We start from the raw sequence: 15,229 nt of genomic DNA, 5'->3' as shown, positions 1-15,229 counted from the left end.
ATTTGGTACATTGTGCTAGTACACGTAAAGAAAAAAAAAAGTTTTTCTTTTGTTAGAGTTTTTTGAATTGCTTCGAAAATTTTAAACTTTTATCACCAAAAAAATTCGTTTGTTACAAAATGTTTATTTTTTCAATAAAAAAGTTATTTTTGAAACAACAACACAGTCCATTTCGTTTATAACAAACACTTTTCTTTTCTGACTTTAGGTCTTTAATCAGACACATTTTACAGTTCAAAATTTAATATAGTACAATGTAATGTTGAACATTTTTTCGGTATCTTCCGAACATATCTGGAATATAAAGGGAAAAAAACAAAAAAAACTTTGGTCGAATCAGGGATCGAACCCACGACCCTTGGCATGCAATTCGGACGTAGCAACCACTACTCCACGGTGCCAAACTAAATGTTTGTTTCTGTTAAATAAACTTTGTTTATTCGGTTCGTGGGCGCCGCAAGCTATGCTATATAAATATAACTTAAAACATATTCAATTAAAAATTTAATTGATCCAACAAATTTTTTACTTGAAACAAAAATCAATCACAAAAATAATAGTATCAATTTATTTTTTAATTGGATCAATTAACTTTTTAATTGACCTTCAATTAATTTTTTAATTGATACTATCATTTCTGTGATTGAAGACATTTCAATTAAAAATTAATTGGATCAATTAATTTCGTGATTGAATCAGAAAAAAATTTTTTGTGTGTACATAGCTCAGTGGTTAGTGTGTTGGCTTACAAAGTGCATGGTCCGCAGTTCGATTCTCCGTCCAGGCGAAAGGTAAAAAAAAAATTTAGAAATTTACAAAATCATATAATTTCTTCTACATTGTTGGTATTAAGGTGTTAAGAACTAAAAAACCTCGTGGATGTGAGAAAAATGTGAGGGAAAATGCAATTAGCAAGAAAACAATGTTTTTTTGTTTGAGTTTGTCTTTATGAAATTGATTTTACATCCTGGAAAAGAATAAACGTTTATCACAAAAAGTATATACTTTTCTTCCAAATACACTTCCTTACAGCGAAAAACAAATAAGAAACGAACTTTGTTTGTCTAAAATTTCGTTTGGGAGGAAAGAATTATTTTTTTGCGTGTATATGGCCGTTAACAACCATGCCTAACTGGCTCCACATCGGTCTATAGTTATATATAGCCCTCAGATAAATCGATCCCCAATCACACAAAAATTGGTCCATATAAAGTTCATAATTGTATATAGCCCCCATATAAGCGACCCCCATTTTTCAATTCTGGCCCTCTACCATGTATGGACTAACTCACAATTTAGAAAACGATGTTAAGACGTTTTAGGATACCACAACCCAAGTAATTCGATGGCGGATGACAGTCTTTCGTAGAAGTTTCTACACAATCCATGGTGGAGGGTACATAGATTCGGCCTGGCCGAACTTACGGCCGTATATACTTGTTTTTTTGTTTATGAAACGTGTGACCTCAAATATTTTCAACTGCTTCTTCAGCTGTCTTTCAGCCGACTGCTGCTTACTTTCGGGATCATATGAGTAACTCCACGATTAATTAGCTGTCACGATGTTATGGACGTGATTGGAAGCACCGCAATAGTATTTTTGAAGTATTTCTTTTGACCAATCTATCCTGTTTTTGATTGGTCGACCAATTGTGTGGGATCCAATATGATGGTCAAATATTCATGCAATATTGAATGTATGCTGGTCCCACTAATGCGTAAGGTTGTTTCCATCTTACGATAGGTCACATGACGATCATGCAATATTCGTCTTGGAGTGAACTATGACCTCACATGAATTTAGTATACCATCGATAAACACTGGTCCTGGACAGAGATCCATTGCCAACAAAATTAATTATGTTCATCGATGCAATGTTTTTGAGTTAAACTGGCTCTTTCCTCTAGGACTCTTTCGTTCACAAAAATTAAAATTCCTTCCAATACATTTTTGACAATTTTTTATGAATTAAATCAAGGAATGGGAGAAAACCAGTAATAATTTAAAAATTGACGGAAAAATAAAATTTTTGTCATACCAGCTGACGAGCTGCAATAAGATCAAGATGTCAAACCACACAGAAAAAAAGTAAATTATGTTATTGGAAAAATTGAGTATATTGTGCAAAAATTTAACTAAATTAAATTCCAAATTTTGAGATTCAATAAATTAACGAACATTTTCAGACATTATTGGTTTTTTAACTACCATTTACGGAATGCATCCTTGTCCAAAAACAGAAATGAACTAAAAATAAAGAATTATTCCCATTTTAACCACGCTGTAGATCATACTTACTGTTTTTGAGAAGTGTACGAAAAACATTTAAATTTTACTCCCATTAAGTTCATAAAATTTTTGAGACATACTTGGAATCAAGAAAAATGGGGAAAATTTCTTACGAAACGTTAAAAAAACTAAAACAAAATAATTAAAAAAAATATAAGTTATTATTAGCATCAGTTTTACAACTGACTTTTTTTCTGTGCACCAGGAGACGGTTGTCGCGAACTCCTATTTTCACGACAGTTCGATCACCATGTATTTATGAACTAAAAATTTTCTTCCAAATACTCAAGTAAACAAAATTGGGTGGTAGATCAATATGAAGGTAATTTCTATACAGATGATGAGTTGATAAAATTTTGGCCCGAGTACTCACGAAATGATCACAATTGTAGAAAAATGTCTTATCCAAGGTGAGTAAAACTATAAATGAGCCCTTGGGCCCCCAAAATAAAATCCTGTGGCGGTTACTATTCCTATTGCTTCATTTGTACACTTTTGTATAATAAAGAGGAGCAAAGAATTTTTTTTGTTAATTTGACGGTTTCTTCTTGTTTAAAAATATATATGTATATGAAATATAAGCAAAATTAACCTGTTTCAAAAAATCTCCAGAAAAGCCCCCAAATTTACGGAAATTCCCCAACTCAAAAAGTCCCCATCCCCATCTCCGATAAAATATATCCAATTTTTCATTCAGTTTTTTTGCAATATGACACTTTGTTGAGTTACGAGGATAAAGGAAAGTATGAAGACAAATAAAGACTGAAAATCGACAAAGACTGAGCTCAATATTAGTAAAAACAAAAAATATGCCTAATTTGTCTGACGTATAGCTGAGGTAGAAATCTTTCGATTTCCGTACTTAAAGTATATGATTTGAAAATATCATACTATGGTTTGGAGGTACCCATATGGAGATGTACAGCTTCTTACTATAATCGAACACAAAATTTGCGATGCATCTTCTCGTATCAATCGATGAATCCTTGTGCCTGGGAAAAGTGCACTATCTTTTTCTTTGACTTTTACTAGGGACTACTTAAAACTATCTAGGAGTAATATCGTTATACAAAACTACAAGATATACGTCATATACGTAATTCTTAGAGAGATTTCAGACTAATTATTGAGATTGTATGTTGTGTATTCAACCGTTGGCCCAGAGGACACCCATTCAACTGAAGGTGTCGTGTGGTACAGTCATAGACCCAAGAACTAATAGGAATACCAGATATTTGACAAAACAATTCGTTGTGACTGATATCAGCATTAGTGTGTATAGTGTGAGGGCCATTGATGATGCTGATGAACCCAAATTTCCCTTAGTTAACTGGTCCTGGCAACGACCAATGGCATCTATATCCAATTCGATCATGGATCGCCCATTAACGTCGAGTGGTGAAATACAGTAGTTCTTTTGTAGGAATTCGCTGAGATTGTGAGCCCCCTCAACTAAAGGCCCATCGAGCAGTGTATGAATGTGACAACCACATGGGAAGTGGTTATTAATGAGCTGCAGGTGTTCGACTCCATCGACAATTATTGCATTGGGATCGGGGGTCTCCAATATATGATTGCCATGCATCTTGAGATTCTTTATGTTGGCAGTGTATGTGAAATTCAGCTCTTCTATGGAATCGATTTTGTTGTTGAGTATTTGCAGTGTCTCAACCTGAGAGAGTCCTGTGAAGGCATCTGTGCATATAATGCCCAAATCCGATTCTTGTAGTGTCAGTAGCAGGACATTTGTTAGTCCGCGAAACGTAAAGGGTTGTAGCTCTTTCAAATCCATATAGGCCAACTTTAGTAATCCCACCGTGTCCATACCATTGAAGGCATCCGGCTCAATGTTTCTGATGCCCGAGGGAAATATCACATGTCCGACATTCGTTAGACTGGAAAAGGCTGAGGTATCGATCTTGATAAGCGGGTTATTGCTTAGTAGTATCAGCTTGACATTCGATGTACCAGCAAAGGCATGTGTCTCAATGCGCGATATCTGATTGTGGCTTAGTAAAATGGTGGACAAGTTCTGGAGGCCAGCAAAAGCAAACGATGTCACCGACTGCAGAGGGGTATATTGAATAGAGAGTTCCTTTAGCCTGGGCAAGCCTCTAAAAGCGAACTGTTTGACTTTGGTGATGTTATTGCCGTCCAATGATAGTTTTTTGAGCGCTCGTAAACCGGCAAATGAATCAGGTTTTATTACCGGAAAATTGTTTTTGGTCAATGCAAGATTTTCCACGGTGGCTGGTAACTGTCGTAATGGAATTTTCTCAAGTCCTCCAGTATTACAAAGTACCTAGAGTGTGCGGCGACATCAAAAGGAAGAGAAGAGAAAAAAGAACAAAAATTAAATCCAATTCAAATGTTCAAAGGAAACAAAAGCATTTGAAAATAGCAGACCCAAAAAAAAAAACAAAAACAGCAACAACAACTCTGAAAGCAAGTTATTATGAAAGGGAGCTAGTCTGTCAGTCAGTCACTAAGTCTGTCAGTATGTAGGGGGTGACTAACAAAAAAACAAAGATTCCAACGCATTTATTCTAATGATTTCTCCCTACAATGAAGGTCAGAACATCCGCACAAGTCCGTTGCTGGACTGTTTCTTGGGGGTGGAGTTTGTTTTTTTTTTTTTTATAACCGCGGGTAAATTGAATCTACGTGGTTATTACAGAAAATTAAATTAAATCGAGAATTTCTTTTGCTTTGTTTTTATTTTGCTCTTGTCTACGTCAGAATTACTCCACTGCTACTGTATGTACAACTACGACTTTTGCCAGCGGGTACACGTCCCCCACTCATCTTGTGCATAAGTCATTCTCAAATGAAGATCCTACCTTTTTGGGGAACAAATGCTCGTTTAGCTCTTTCCTCGCTGGAGGCTATTTTCTTAGAGGAAATACCCGCTGTAGCGGGTATTGTGTGGTGGACACTCCTGTGATTTTCACAAAGTTTGAATCTTTTTTACATGGTGATGGTTTCACATCGGGCAAGGAAATCAAATTGTTGATGGTTTTAGGTAAATTTTTACGGTAATATCAGAGCACAGGAATTAATGTGATGGAGGACAAATTTTTCTTATGAATTTTTTAACATATGGACATTCAAATATCCCTTCATATTTAAAACTATATTTTTTTCCATAATGTGATGGGAGTTTAGGTGGACCTGAACCCTATAGACAGGCTTTTAAAATAGGTCACCTCAGCTATTGGACAATTTTTCCAACTTCTACTTTTTTAGAATTTTAACTCGTTTTGTCAAATAAATTAGATTGCTGACAAATTTGGCAGTAACGAAGGTTCCTTTCCAACGATGTATAACACATATCTGACAATGATTAAATACTATATGCCTCATAACTATGAAATTGAATCTGGTCTGATCTCAATAATGGCCGAGATCTAATGTCTGAATATCAATAGGATTATATCTGCCTACATCTAATTATGTCTCATAATATCTACCCTGACAAAAGTATTGACCTAATAGAAAGATTATGCAATTTTGGTACACGCAATTTACAGAATAAGAAAGGCAAATTTCTTTAATTAAAATGAAGTTTATTATCTTTGATTCTAAAATATTTTTTTTCATTCAATTTTGGGCACGAAGAATTTTCAAAAGTATGAAGCCAAGTTGACCTTAGTCCAACTGAATATTCTTTTATTTTAGGATACCCATTTTCAAGTCGAATCACTTAAATGGAAGGGCAAAACGACTTCATTGAAAAGTTTATCGAGTTTTGGACAAAGAAAAAAGTTTTATGGCAGAGCAATGCGTCGTGTATGCTAAGCAAAATTCGTATTCCTATATTTAACCTCATGACAATTTTTATCAGTGTACTTTCAACAATTTGTACACTGCAACTGCAGAGGATTTAAAACTGTTGAACACTTTTGACAACAAATGTATGTTTACTGAATTTTAATTTTTGTTTATTTCTCTCCTTTTAAATAAACCATTTTTATAACCTCCACCAAAGGATGGAGTATATTAACTTTACCATTCCGTTGGTAACACATCGAAATATTGCTCTGAGACCCCATAAAGTATATATATTCTAGGTCTTGGTGAAATTCTGAGTCGACATATAGACGTATAGCCCCCATATAAATCGACCCCCAGATGTGGCTTGCGGAGCTTCTTAGAGAAGCAAATTTCATCCGATCCGGTTTAAATTTGGTAGATTGTGCTAGTATATGGCCTCTAACAATCATGCCAATGTTGGTCCTTATCGGTCTATAGTTTTATATAGCCCCCAGATAAACCAATCACACCAAAATTGGTCCATATCGGTTCATAATTGTATATAGCCTCCATATAAAGCGACCCCTAAATTTCAATTCTGGCTCTAATTTCCGCGCAAAACTTAATTTCCGTTCGTAATTATCTGTAGACATCCATATATACCGATCAAGAATTGAATTATATACTTATTTATTTATTATACCCTCCATCACAGGATGGGGGTATATTAACTTTGTCATTCCGTTTGTAACACATCGAAATATTGATATAAGACCCCATAAAGTATATATATTCTGGGTCGTGGTGAAATTCTGAGTCGATCTAAGCATGGCCGTCCGTCCGTCCGTCCGTCCGTCCGTCTGTTGAAATCACGCTAACTTCCGAACGAAATAAGCTATCGACTTGAAACTTGGCACAAGTAGTTGTTATCGATGTAGGTCGGATGGTATTGAAAATGGGCCATATCGGTCCACTTTTACGTATAGCCCCCATATAAAGGGACCCTCAGATTTGGCTTGTGGAGCTTCTAACAGAAGCATATTTCATCCGATCCGGCTGAAATTTGGTATATGGTGTTGGTATATGGTCTCTAACAACCATGCAAAAATTGGTCCATATCGGTCCATAATTATATATAGCCCCCATATAAACCGATCCGCAGATTTGGCTTGCGGAGCCTAAAAGAGAAGCAAATTTCATCCGATCTGGCTGAAATTTGGTACATGGTGTTGGTATATGGTCTCTAACAACCGTGCAAAAATTGGTTCACATCGGTCCATAATTATATATAGCGCCCATATAAACCGATCCCCAGATTTGGCTTGCCGAGCCTCAAAGAGAAGAAAATTTCATCCGATCCGGCTGAAATTTGGTACATGATATTGGTATATGGTCTTTAACAACCATGCAAAAATTGGTCCATATCGGTCTTTAATTATATATAGCCCCCATATAAACCGATCCCCAGATTTGGCTTGTGGAGCCTCTAAGAGAAGCATATTTCATCCGATCCGGCTGAAATTTGGTACATGATGTTGGTATATGGTCTCTAACAACCATGCACAAATTGGTCCACATCGGTCCATAATTATATATAGACCCCATATAAACCGATCTCCAGATTTGGCTTGCGAACCCTCAAAGAGAAGCAAATTTCATCCGTTCCGGCTGAAATTTGGTACATGGTATTGGTATATGGTCTCTAACATCCGTGCAAAAATTGGTCCACATCGATCCATAATTATATATAGCGCCCATATAAACCGATCCCCAGATTTGGGTTGCGGATCCTCAAAGAGAAGCAAATTTCATCCGATCCGGCTGAAATTTGGCACATGATGTTGGTATATGGTCTCTAACAACCATGCAAAAATTTGTCCACATCGGTTCATAATTATATATAGCCCCCATATAAACCGATCCCCAGATTTGGCTTGCGAAGTCTCCAAGAGAAGCAAATTTCATCCAATCCGGTTGTAATTTGGAACATGGTGTTAGTATATGGTCGCTAACAACCATACCAAAATTGGTCCAATCACACAAAAATTGGTCCATATCAGTTCATAATCATGGTTGCCACTAGAGCCAAAAATAATCTACCAAAATTTTATTTCTAGAAAATTTTGTCAAAATTTTGTTTCTAGAGAAAATTTTGTTAAAATTTTATTCGGTTCATAATAAAATTTTCATCATTGTCAGAATTTTATTTCTATAGAAAATTTTGTCAAAATTTTATTTCTATAGAAAATTTTGTTCAAATTTTATTCGGTTCATAATCTACCAAGATTTTATTTCTATAGAAAATTATGTCAAAAGTTTATTTCTGTAGAAAATTTTGTAAAAATTTTATGTCTACTTTGTCAAACTGAAATATATACGTATTGGATCGATCTTTTTGATTTAATACACTGTTAGAAAAATATGTTTTTCATATGTTCCGATATAAACAAAATGTGTTTCGGGCACGATTTTAAACCACAATATATTTAAGTGCGAACATGTAATTTTCCTAAACTAACACTAAATGTTTGGGACATCTATGTTAATATGTTAGAATATATTATGTTTGGGGCATGAATGTTTCATAAAAATCATATGTGTGAATATAAACATATATAAATTTACAAATTTCGACTAAACATACATATGTTGTGATATTTTATTCAAAGCGACAGAGAGAGTATAGAGAGAAATGGAGATGGAAACCGGGAGAGTTGACGAAAGATATCAATATAACACAGCAAAAGAGTCAAAAGAGAACAATTTCTGTGAAACCGCTTGTATGTTGTTTCGGAAAACTGTTTTACGATAAGGCCAAAAATTTGATATGTTTAAGTCTAAATATTATTTAATTTGAATAAAGAGAATATACATTCTGAACCAAGAGAATAGACATTTGAAAAACAAACAGCCTATGTTTTCGCCTTGAGAGCAGCATTTTATGTATGTGTGGACATGTGTTTTGTTTATCATTTTGGCATTATGGGCACAATTTTTTTCTTGGTTCGTTAAAAGAAATCAGGGGTCTTCATAAAAATAACGAAAGGGCACTATACTCTTTTTAGAGTTGGGACAGTAAAATGAAATAAGGAGGAAATAGTGAAAAATTACACAGTAAAATGTTAAAAAACAAACTTTAGTTCCTCTTTATTAAAAAGTAGTCCATGAGGAGTTGACGGATACCATCAAATATAAAAGCGGGCATTAAGTTCGAGTTTTACAGCTAATACAATTTAAAAAGTTTATTTTCTTTAAAATGAATTATTAAAGAAAAATAAAAGGAATTTTAGAGCGATGGCGTTAAATGCTAGTAAAAAACTGTTCACTCCTAAATAAATTTATGTTTATATTATAAAATTATGTATGTATGTTTATACTCGACTCCACGTTCTTCTTTTGTTAGTTTTTGAATTCCTTCCAAATTTTAAAGTTTTGTACAAAAACAGTTTTTTATTACAAGATTGTTATTTTTGCAATAAAAAATAATATTTTATCCAAAAATGAGTCAATTTCGTTTATATCAAGCACTGTTACTGACTATAAATCTTTAATAACGCACATTTCGAAGTTTCATTTAAAAAAATTAATATAGTATAAATATAAATGTGTAAATTAAAAAAAAAAAATGTTCGGTCGGAGCAGGGATTGAACCCACGACCCTTTGCATGCAAGGCAGACATGCTAACCACTGCTCCACGTGGCAAACAAATGTATGTTTCTGTTAAATAATGTTATGTTTGCATGGGCTCGTGGGCGCTGCAAACTATGCTATATAAATGTAACTTAAAACGATAATTATCTACTGGTGACTATAACAGCTACGTAGCCCAGTGGATAGTGTGTTGGTTTACAAACTGTATGGTCCTCGGTTCGATTCTCCGTGCAGGCGAAAGGTAAAATTTAAAAAATTTATAAAAGTGAATAATTTCTTCAACATTATTTGTATTACCGAAAAAGGTGCCAATAACTAAAAAATTTCGTGAAAGTGAAAATTACGAGTATGTTAGGGAATGAGCACAATGGTGTTTGGGAAAAATTCTTCCAAGCATATAATATTTTTGGCTCAAAATGCTTCCAAACATATAATATGTTTACATAAAACCAACATATTAATGTTTCGGCAGTATGCAATAATATATGTGCTTCCTGCAAAATATGTTTGGAACATATGTTAAAGAAGCGATTTTTTTTGAGGGTGTATGTACCACGTATGGGCTTACATACAATTTGGAAGATGGTGTTAAGAGGTTTTAAGATACCTTGCCATCGGCAAGCGTTACCGCAACTTAAGTAATTCGATTGTGGATGGCAGTGTTTAGAAGAAGTTTCTACGCAATCCATGATGGAGGGTACATAAGCTTCGGCCTGGCCGAACTTACGGCTGTATATACTTGTTTATTTTTTTTTTTTTTTGTATGGAATACCTTACAATTTATAAGAAGATACCTTGCCATCAGTAAGTATTACCACAATCTAAGTAGTTCGATTGTGGATGACAGTCTTTAGTAGAATTCATTTGATTTAAAATATTTATAGAAATAAATTATTTCGTTTTAGTTGATATTGGATTAATATATTTTTTGTTAAATTTAACTTTTGAAGTGTATCTTTTTTTCACGAAATTCTGAAACCTGTTTTGTATGTTATTTATTTACATTCCTATTTTTATACCCTCCACCATAGGATGGGGGTATTTTAACTTTGTCATTCCGTTTGTAACACATCGAAATATTGCTCTAAGACCCCATAAAGTATATATATTCTGGGTCGTGGTGAAATTCTGAGTCGATCTAAACATGTCCGTCCGTCCGTCCGCCTGTCTGTTGAAATCACGCTAACTTCCGAACGAAACAAGCTATCGACTTGAAACTTGGCACAAGTAGTTGTTATTAATGTAGGTCGGATGGCATTGAAAATGGGCCATATCGGTCCACTTTTACGTATAGCCCCCATATAAAGGGAGCCTCTAACATGGGAGCATGGGAACCACCGTGGTGCAATGGTTAGCATGCCCGCCTTGCATACACAAGGTCGTGGGTTCGATTCCTGCTTCGACCGAACACCAAAAAGTTTTTCAGCGGTGGATTATCCCACCTCAGTAATGCTGGTGACATTTCTGAGGGTTTCAAAACTTCTCAAAGTGGTTTCACTGCAATGTGGAACGCCGTTCGGACTCGGCGATAAAAAGGAGGCCCCTTGTCATTGAGCTTAACATGGAATCGGGCAGCACTCTGTGATAAGAGAGAAGTTCACCAATGTGGTATCACAATGGACTGAATAGTCTAAATGAGCCTGATACATCGGGCTGCCACCTAACCTAACCTAACCTAACAGAAGCATATTTCATCCGATCCGGCTGAAATTTGGTACATGGTGTTGGTATATGGTCTTTAACAACCATGCAAAAATTGGTCCACATCGGTTCATATATATATATCCCCCATATAAACCGATCCCCAGGTTTGGCTTGCGGAGACTCAAATAGAAGCAAATTTCATCCGATCCGGCTGAAATTTGGTACATGATGTTGGTATATGGTCTCTAACAACCATGCAAAAATTGGTCCACATCGGTCATTAATTATATATAGCCCCCATATAAACCGATCCCAAATTTGGCTTGTGGAGCCTCTAACAGAAGCATATTTCATCCGATCTGGCTGAAATTATGTACATGATGTTGGTATATGGTCTCTAACAACCATGCAAAAATTGGCCCACATCGGTTCATAATTATTTATAGACCCCATATAAACCGATACCCAGATTTGGCTTGCGAAGCCTCAAAGAGAAGCAAATTTCATCCGATCCGGCTGAAATTTGGTACATAGTATTGGTATATGGTCTCTAACAACCGTGCAAAAATTGGTCCACATCGGTCCATAATTATATATAGCGCCCATATAAACCGATCCCCAGATTTGGGTTGCGGAGCCTCAAACAGAAGCAAATTTCATCCAATCCGGTTGTAATTTGGAACATGGTGTTAGTATATGATCTTCAACAACCGTGTCAGAATTGGTCCATATCGGTTCATAATTATATATAGCCCCCATATAAAACGTTCTCCAGATTTGACCTCCGGAGCCTCTTGGAGGAGCAAAATTCATCCGATCCGGTTCAAATTTGAAACGTGCTGTTAGTATATGGCCGCTAACAACCATACCAAATTTAGTCCAATCACACAAAAATTGGTCCATAACGGTTCATAATCATGGTTGCCACTAGAGCCAAAAATAATCTATCAAAATTTTATTTCTATAGAAAATTTTGTCAAAATTTTATTTCTATAGAAAATTTTGTCAAAATTTTATTTCTATAGAAAATTTTGTTAAAATTTTATTCGGTTCATAATAAAATTTTCATCAGTGTCAAAATTTTATTTCTATAGAAAATTTTGTCAAAATTTTATTCGGTTCATAATCATGGTTGCCACTCTAGCCAAAAATAATCTACCAAGATTTTATTTCTATAGAAAATTTTGTAAAAGTTTTTTTTTCTATAGAAAATTTTGTTAAAATTTTATTTCTGTAGAAATTTTTGTCAAAATTTTTTTCTATAGAAAATTTTGTCAAAATTTTTATTTCGATAGAAAATTTTGTGAAAATTTTATTTCTATAGAAAATTTTGTTAAAATTTTATTTCTGTAGAAAATTTTGTCAAATTTTGTCTATTTTGTCAAACTGAATTATATACGTATTGGATCTATCTTTTTTGATTTAATACATACCACGTATGGACTTACATACAATTTAGAAGATGGTGTTAAGAGGTTTTAATATACCTTACCATCGGCAAGCGTTACCGCAACTTAAGTAATTCGATTGTGGATGGCAGTGTTTAAAAGAAGTTTATACGCAATCCATGGTGGAGGGTACATAAGCTTCGGCCTGGCCGAACTTACGGCCGTATATACTTGTTTTTTGGTTTTTTTGTGAGAAAAGTCTAGACCTATTTAGGGTTTTTACTTAACATTTGGGGGAAGGTTCAAAAATCACCTGGCAACACTGACATATAATTATGAGTCCCTATTTATTAATACGTAACTCTATATGTATACAATTTGCTGCATATTGAAGGCCTTGTGAAGACGATAGGGCATTCAACAAAGTTACAATCTCTAACCGATAACCCACACCTCATATTCATCATTTTGCAGGGAATTTGCATGACAAAAACATTTTTTTAAGTCGATTTGATTAAGCATATTTCCCTACTCCAGTCGAAGAGGAAGATATTCCGAAAAGAGCTATACTTTTATATTGTCTGACTTGCAGAGCAATCTTTCTTAAGACTATACACAAAGTCGTCGAACGAATACAACTTGTGAAATATTTTAATTGCCAGCAAATTCGCTTGGGTTTAATTTAGGGGCTCATACAGCATTTATTGAAATTTCCGTGTCTTGTAGCTCTACGCTATTAAAGCCTTGGTCTTTTGGTTTACCAAGCAATTAGAATGATTCGAATAGAAATGCTCCCATTTTCTGGTTTCGATTCGAATTGTGTTGCTTTGTCCTGATCTGGTGTCGTTTTCTTTGTTTTCCTAAATGAAAAGTTTTCTTATATATCATTGTCTGTTGGTGTCACTTGACTTCCCGGCCAGTTACTTTCTTTTCCACCAGCAGATATTTATTTTTCTTTTCTGTCGTCTGGCTCTGTGTAAACCCTTCCTGTCGGTTTCTCATTCACCCCTTCGCTATTGTTATTGTCACTGTCACTAATGTTGTCCTAGTTGGTGTTGTTGTTTAATTTGGAACTGCAAATTGTCCACTCAGACTTGGATGCCAAACAAGCTGCAGAGTTCTGCTGCAGTATCATGGAGACGCGTACGAAAACTTTGTCCTCTCAGCATTGCTGGTAATGACACAGCCTGTATGGCAGATAGAGAACAGAGATGTGATATGCTTTTGGGATACTCACTTGTGTCTGGGATAAGCAGATGCATTCTGTTGGGCATGATTTGGATGATGTTTCAGATAGTTGCGAATTCCATAAGCATCCGACGAATGTAATTGATGCGATGACTAACCAGGTATTGTACATTTCACGTTTCTAAGCACACCGAACTCTCCAGCTGCAATTCAATGACGATAACTACATCCACTGCAAATACGGATAAGAAAAAGAAAAACAAAACAAATGAGAATCGAGTCAACATCAATGACAGGGCAAGATGCCCATAGAATATATTTATTTGTTATTCCCTTATACCCTTCACCATTCGCTACTTGTACTCGACCCATAAATGATGTGTGTTGTTGATCGCGTTGAAACACTGAGTTAATCTAGCCATCTTTGTTTATCCGTATGTCTATTTGCTGAATTTACGAAACCATTCGAATAAATATCGAATTGATAATTTGAAAAAAAAAAACAAGTATATACGGCCGTAAGTTCGGCCAGGTCGAATCTTATGTACCCTCCACCATGGATTGCGTAGGAACTTCTACTAAAGGCTGTCATCCACAATCGAATTACTTGGGTTGCAATAACACTTGCCGATGGTAAGGAATCGTAAAACTTTTTAACACTGTCTTCTAAATAGTAAGTTAGCCCATACGGGGTATATATTAAACAAAAAAGGCCGATTAAATACGTATATAATATAGTTTGACAAAATTTTCTATAGAAATGAAAACTTGACAAAATTTTCTATAGAAATAAAATTTTGACAAAATTTTCTATAGAAATAAAAACTTGACAAAATTTTCTATAGAAATAAAATGTTGACAAAATTTTCTATGGAAGTAAAATGTTGACAAAATTTTGTATAGAAATAAAATGTTGACAAAATTTTCTACCGAAATAAATTTTTTACAAAATTTTCTATAAAAATAAAATTTTGACAAAACTTTCTATGGAAATAAAATTTTGACAAACATTTCTATAGAAATAAACGTTTGACAAAACTTTCTATAGAAATGAAATTTTGACACAACTTTCTATAGTAATAAAATTTGACAAAATTTTCTATGGAAATAAAGTTTTGGTAGATTATTTTTGGCGATACGGACCAATTTTTGTGTAATAAGTCATCTGCTATATATAACTAAAGACCGATATTGACCAATTTTTACATGGCTGTTAGAGGCCATATATTGACAAAATGTACCAAATTTCAACCGGATCGGATGACTTTTGCTATATATAATTATGGACCGATATGGACCAATTTTTGCATGGTT

At 34.7% G+C, this 15,229-nt stretch overlaps 1 protein-coding gene across 1 annotated transcript; it reads right to left on the bottom strand.

Annotated features, from left to right (window-relative positions):
• Nucleotides 1–1,623: 1,623 nt before the first annotated feature.
• On the bottom strand, nt 1,624–14,087 carry LOC142230868 (uncharacterized). The gene is made up of 3 exons (XM_075301490.1): nt 13,965–14,087; nt 3,519–4,592; nt 1,624–1,782 (listed from the first exon to the last, which is right to left on the bottom strand). The coding sequence occupies exons 1-3, from the start codon at nt 14,085–14,087 to the stop codon at nt 1,624–1,626; spliced, it is 1,356 nt and encodes a 451-aa protein (XP_075157605.1).
• Nucleotides 14,088–15,229: the final 1,142 nt, after the last annotated feature.

Source organism: Haematobia irritans, chromosome 3 (assembly GCF_050003625.1).
Source record: "Haematobia irritans isolate KBUSLIRL chromosome 3, ASM5000362v1, whole genome shotgun sequence".
Taxonomy (NCBI): domain Eukaryota; kingdom Metazoa; phylum Arthropoda; class Insecta; order Diptera; family Muscidae; genus Haematobia; species Haematobia irritans.
Note: the sequence above shows the minus strand (reverse complement) of the source record. Positions and strands in the feature narration are given on the sequence as shown.

Bases quoted from the DNA above. Each gene is read 5' to 3' on its own strand.
- LOC142230868 (XM_075301490.1), bottom strand. From the start codon at position 14,087: ATGTACAATACCTGGTTAGTCATCGCATCAATTACATTCGTCGGATGC. The intron at 4,593-13,964 runs GTGAGTATCCCA...CGCACACTCTAG, and splicing joins TCTGCTTATCCCAGACACAA to GTACTTTGTAATACTGGAGG. The intron at 1,783-3,518 runs GTATTCCTATTA...GTGAGGTCATAG, and splicing joins ATTGTTTTGTCAAATATCTG to TTCACTCCAAGACGAATATT.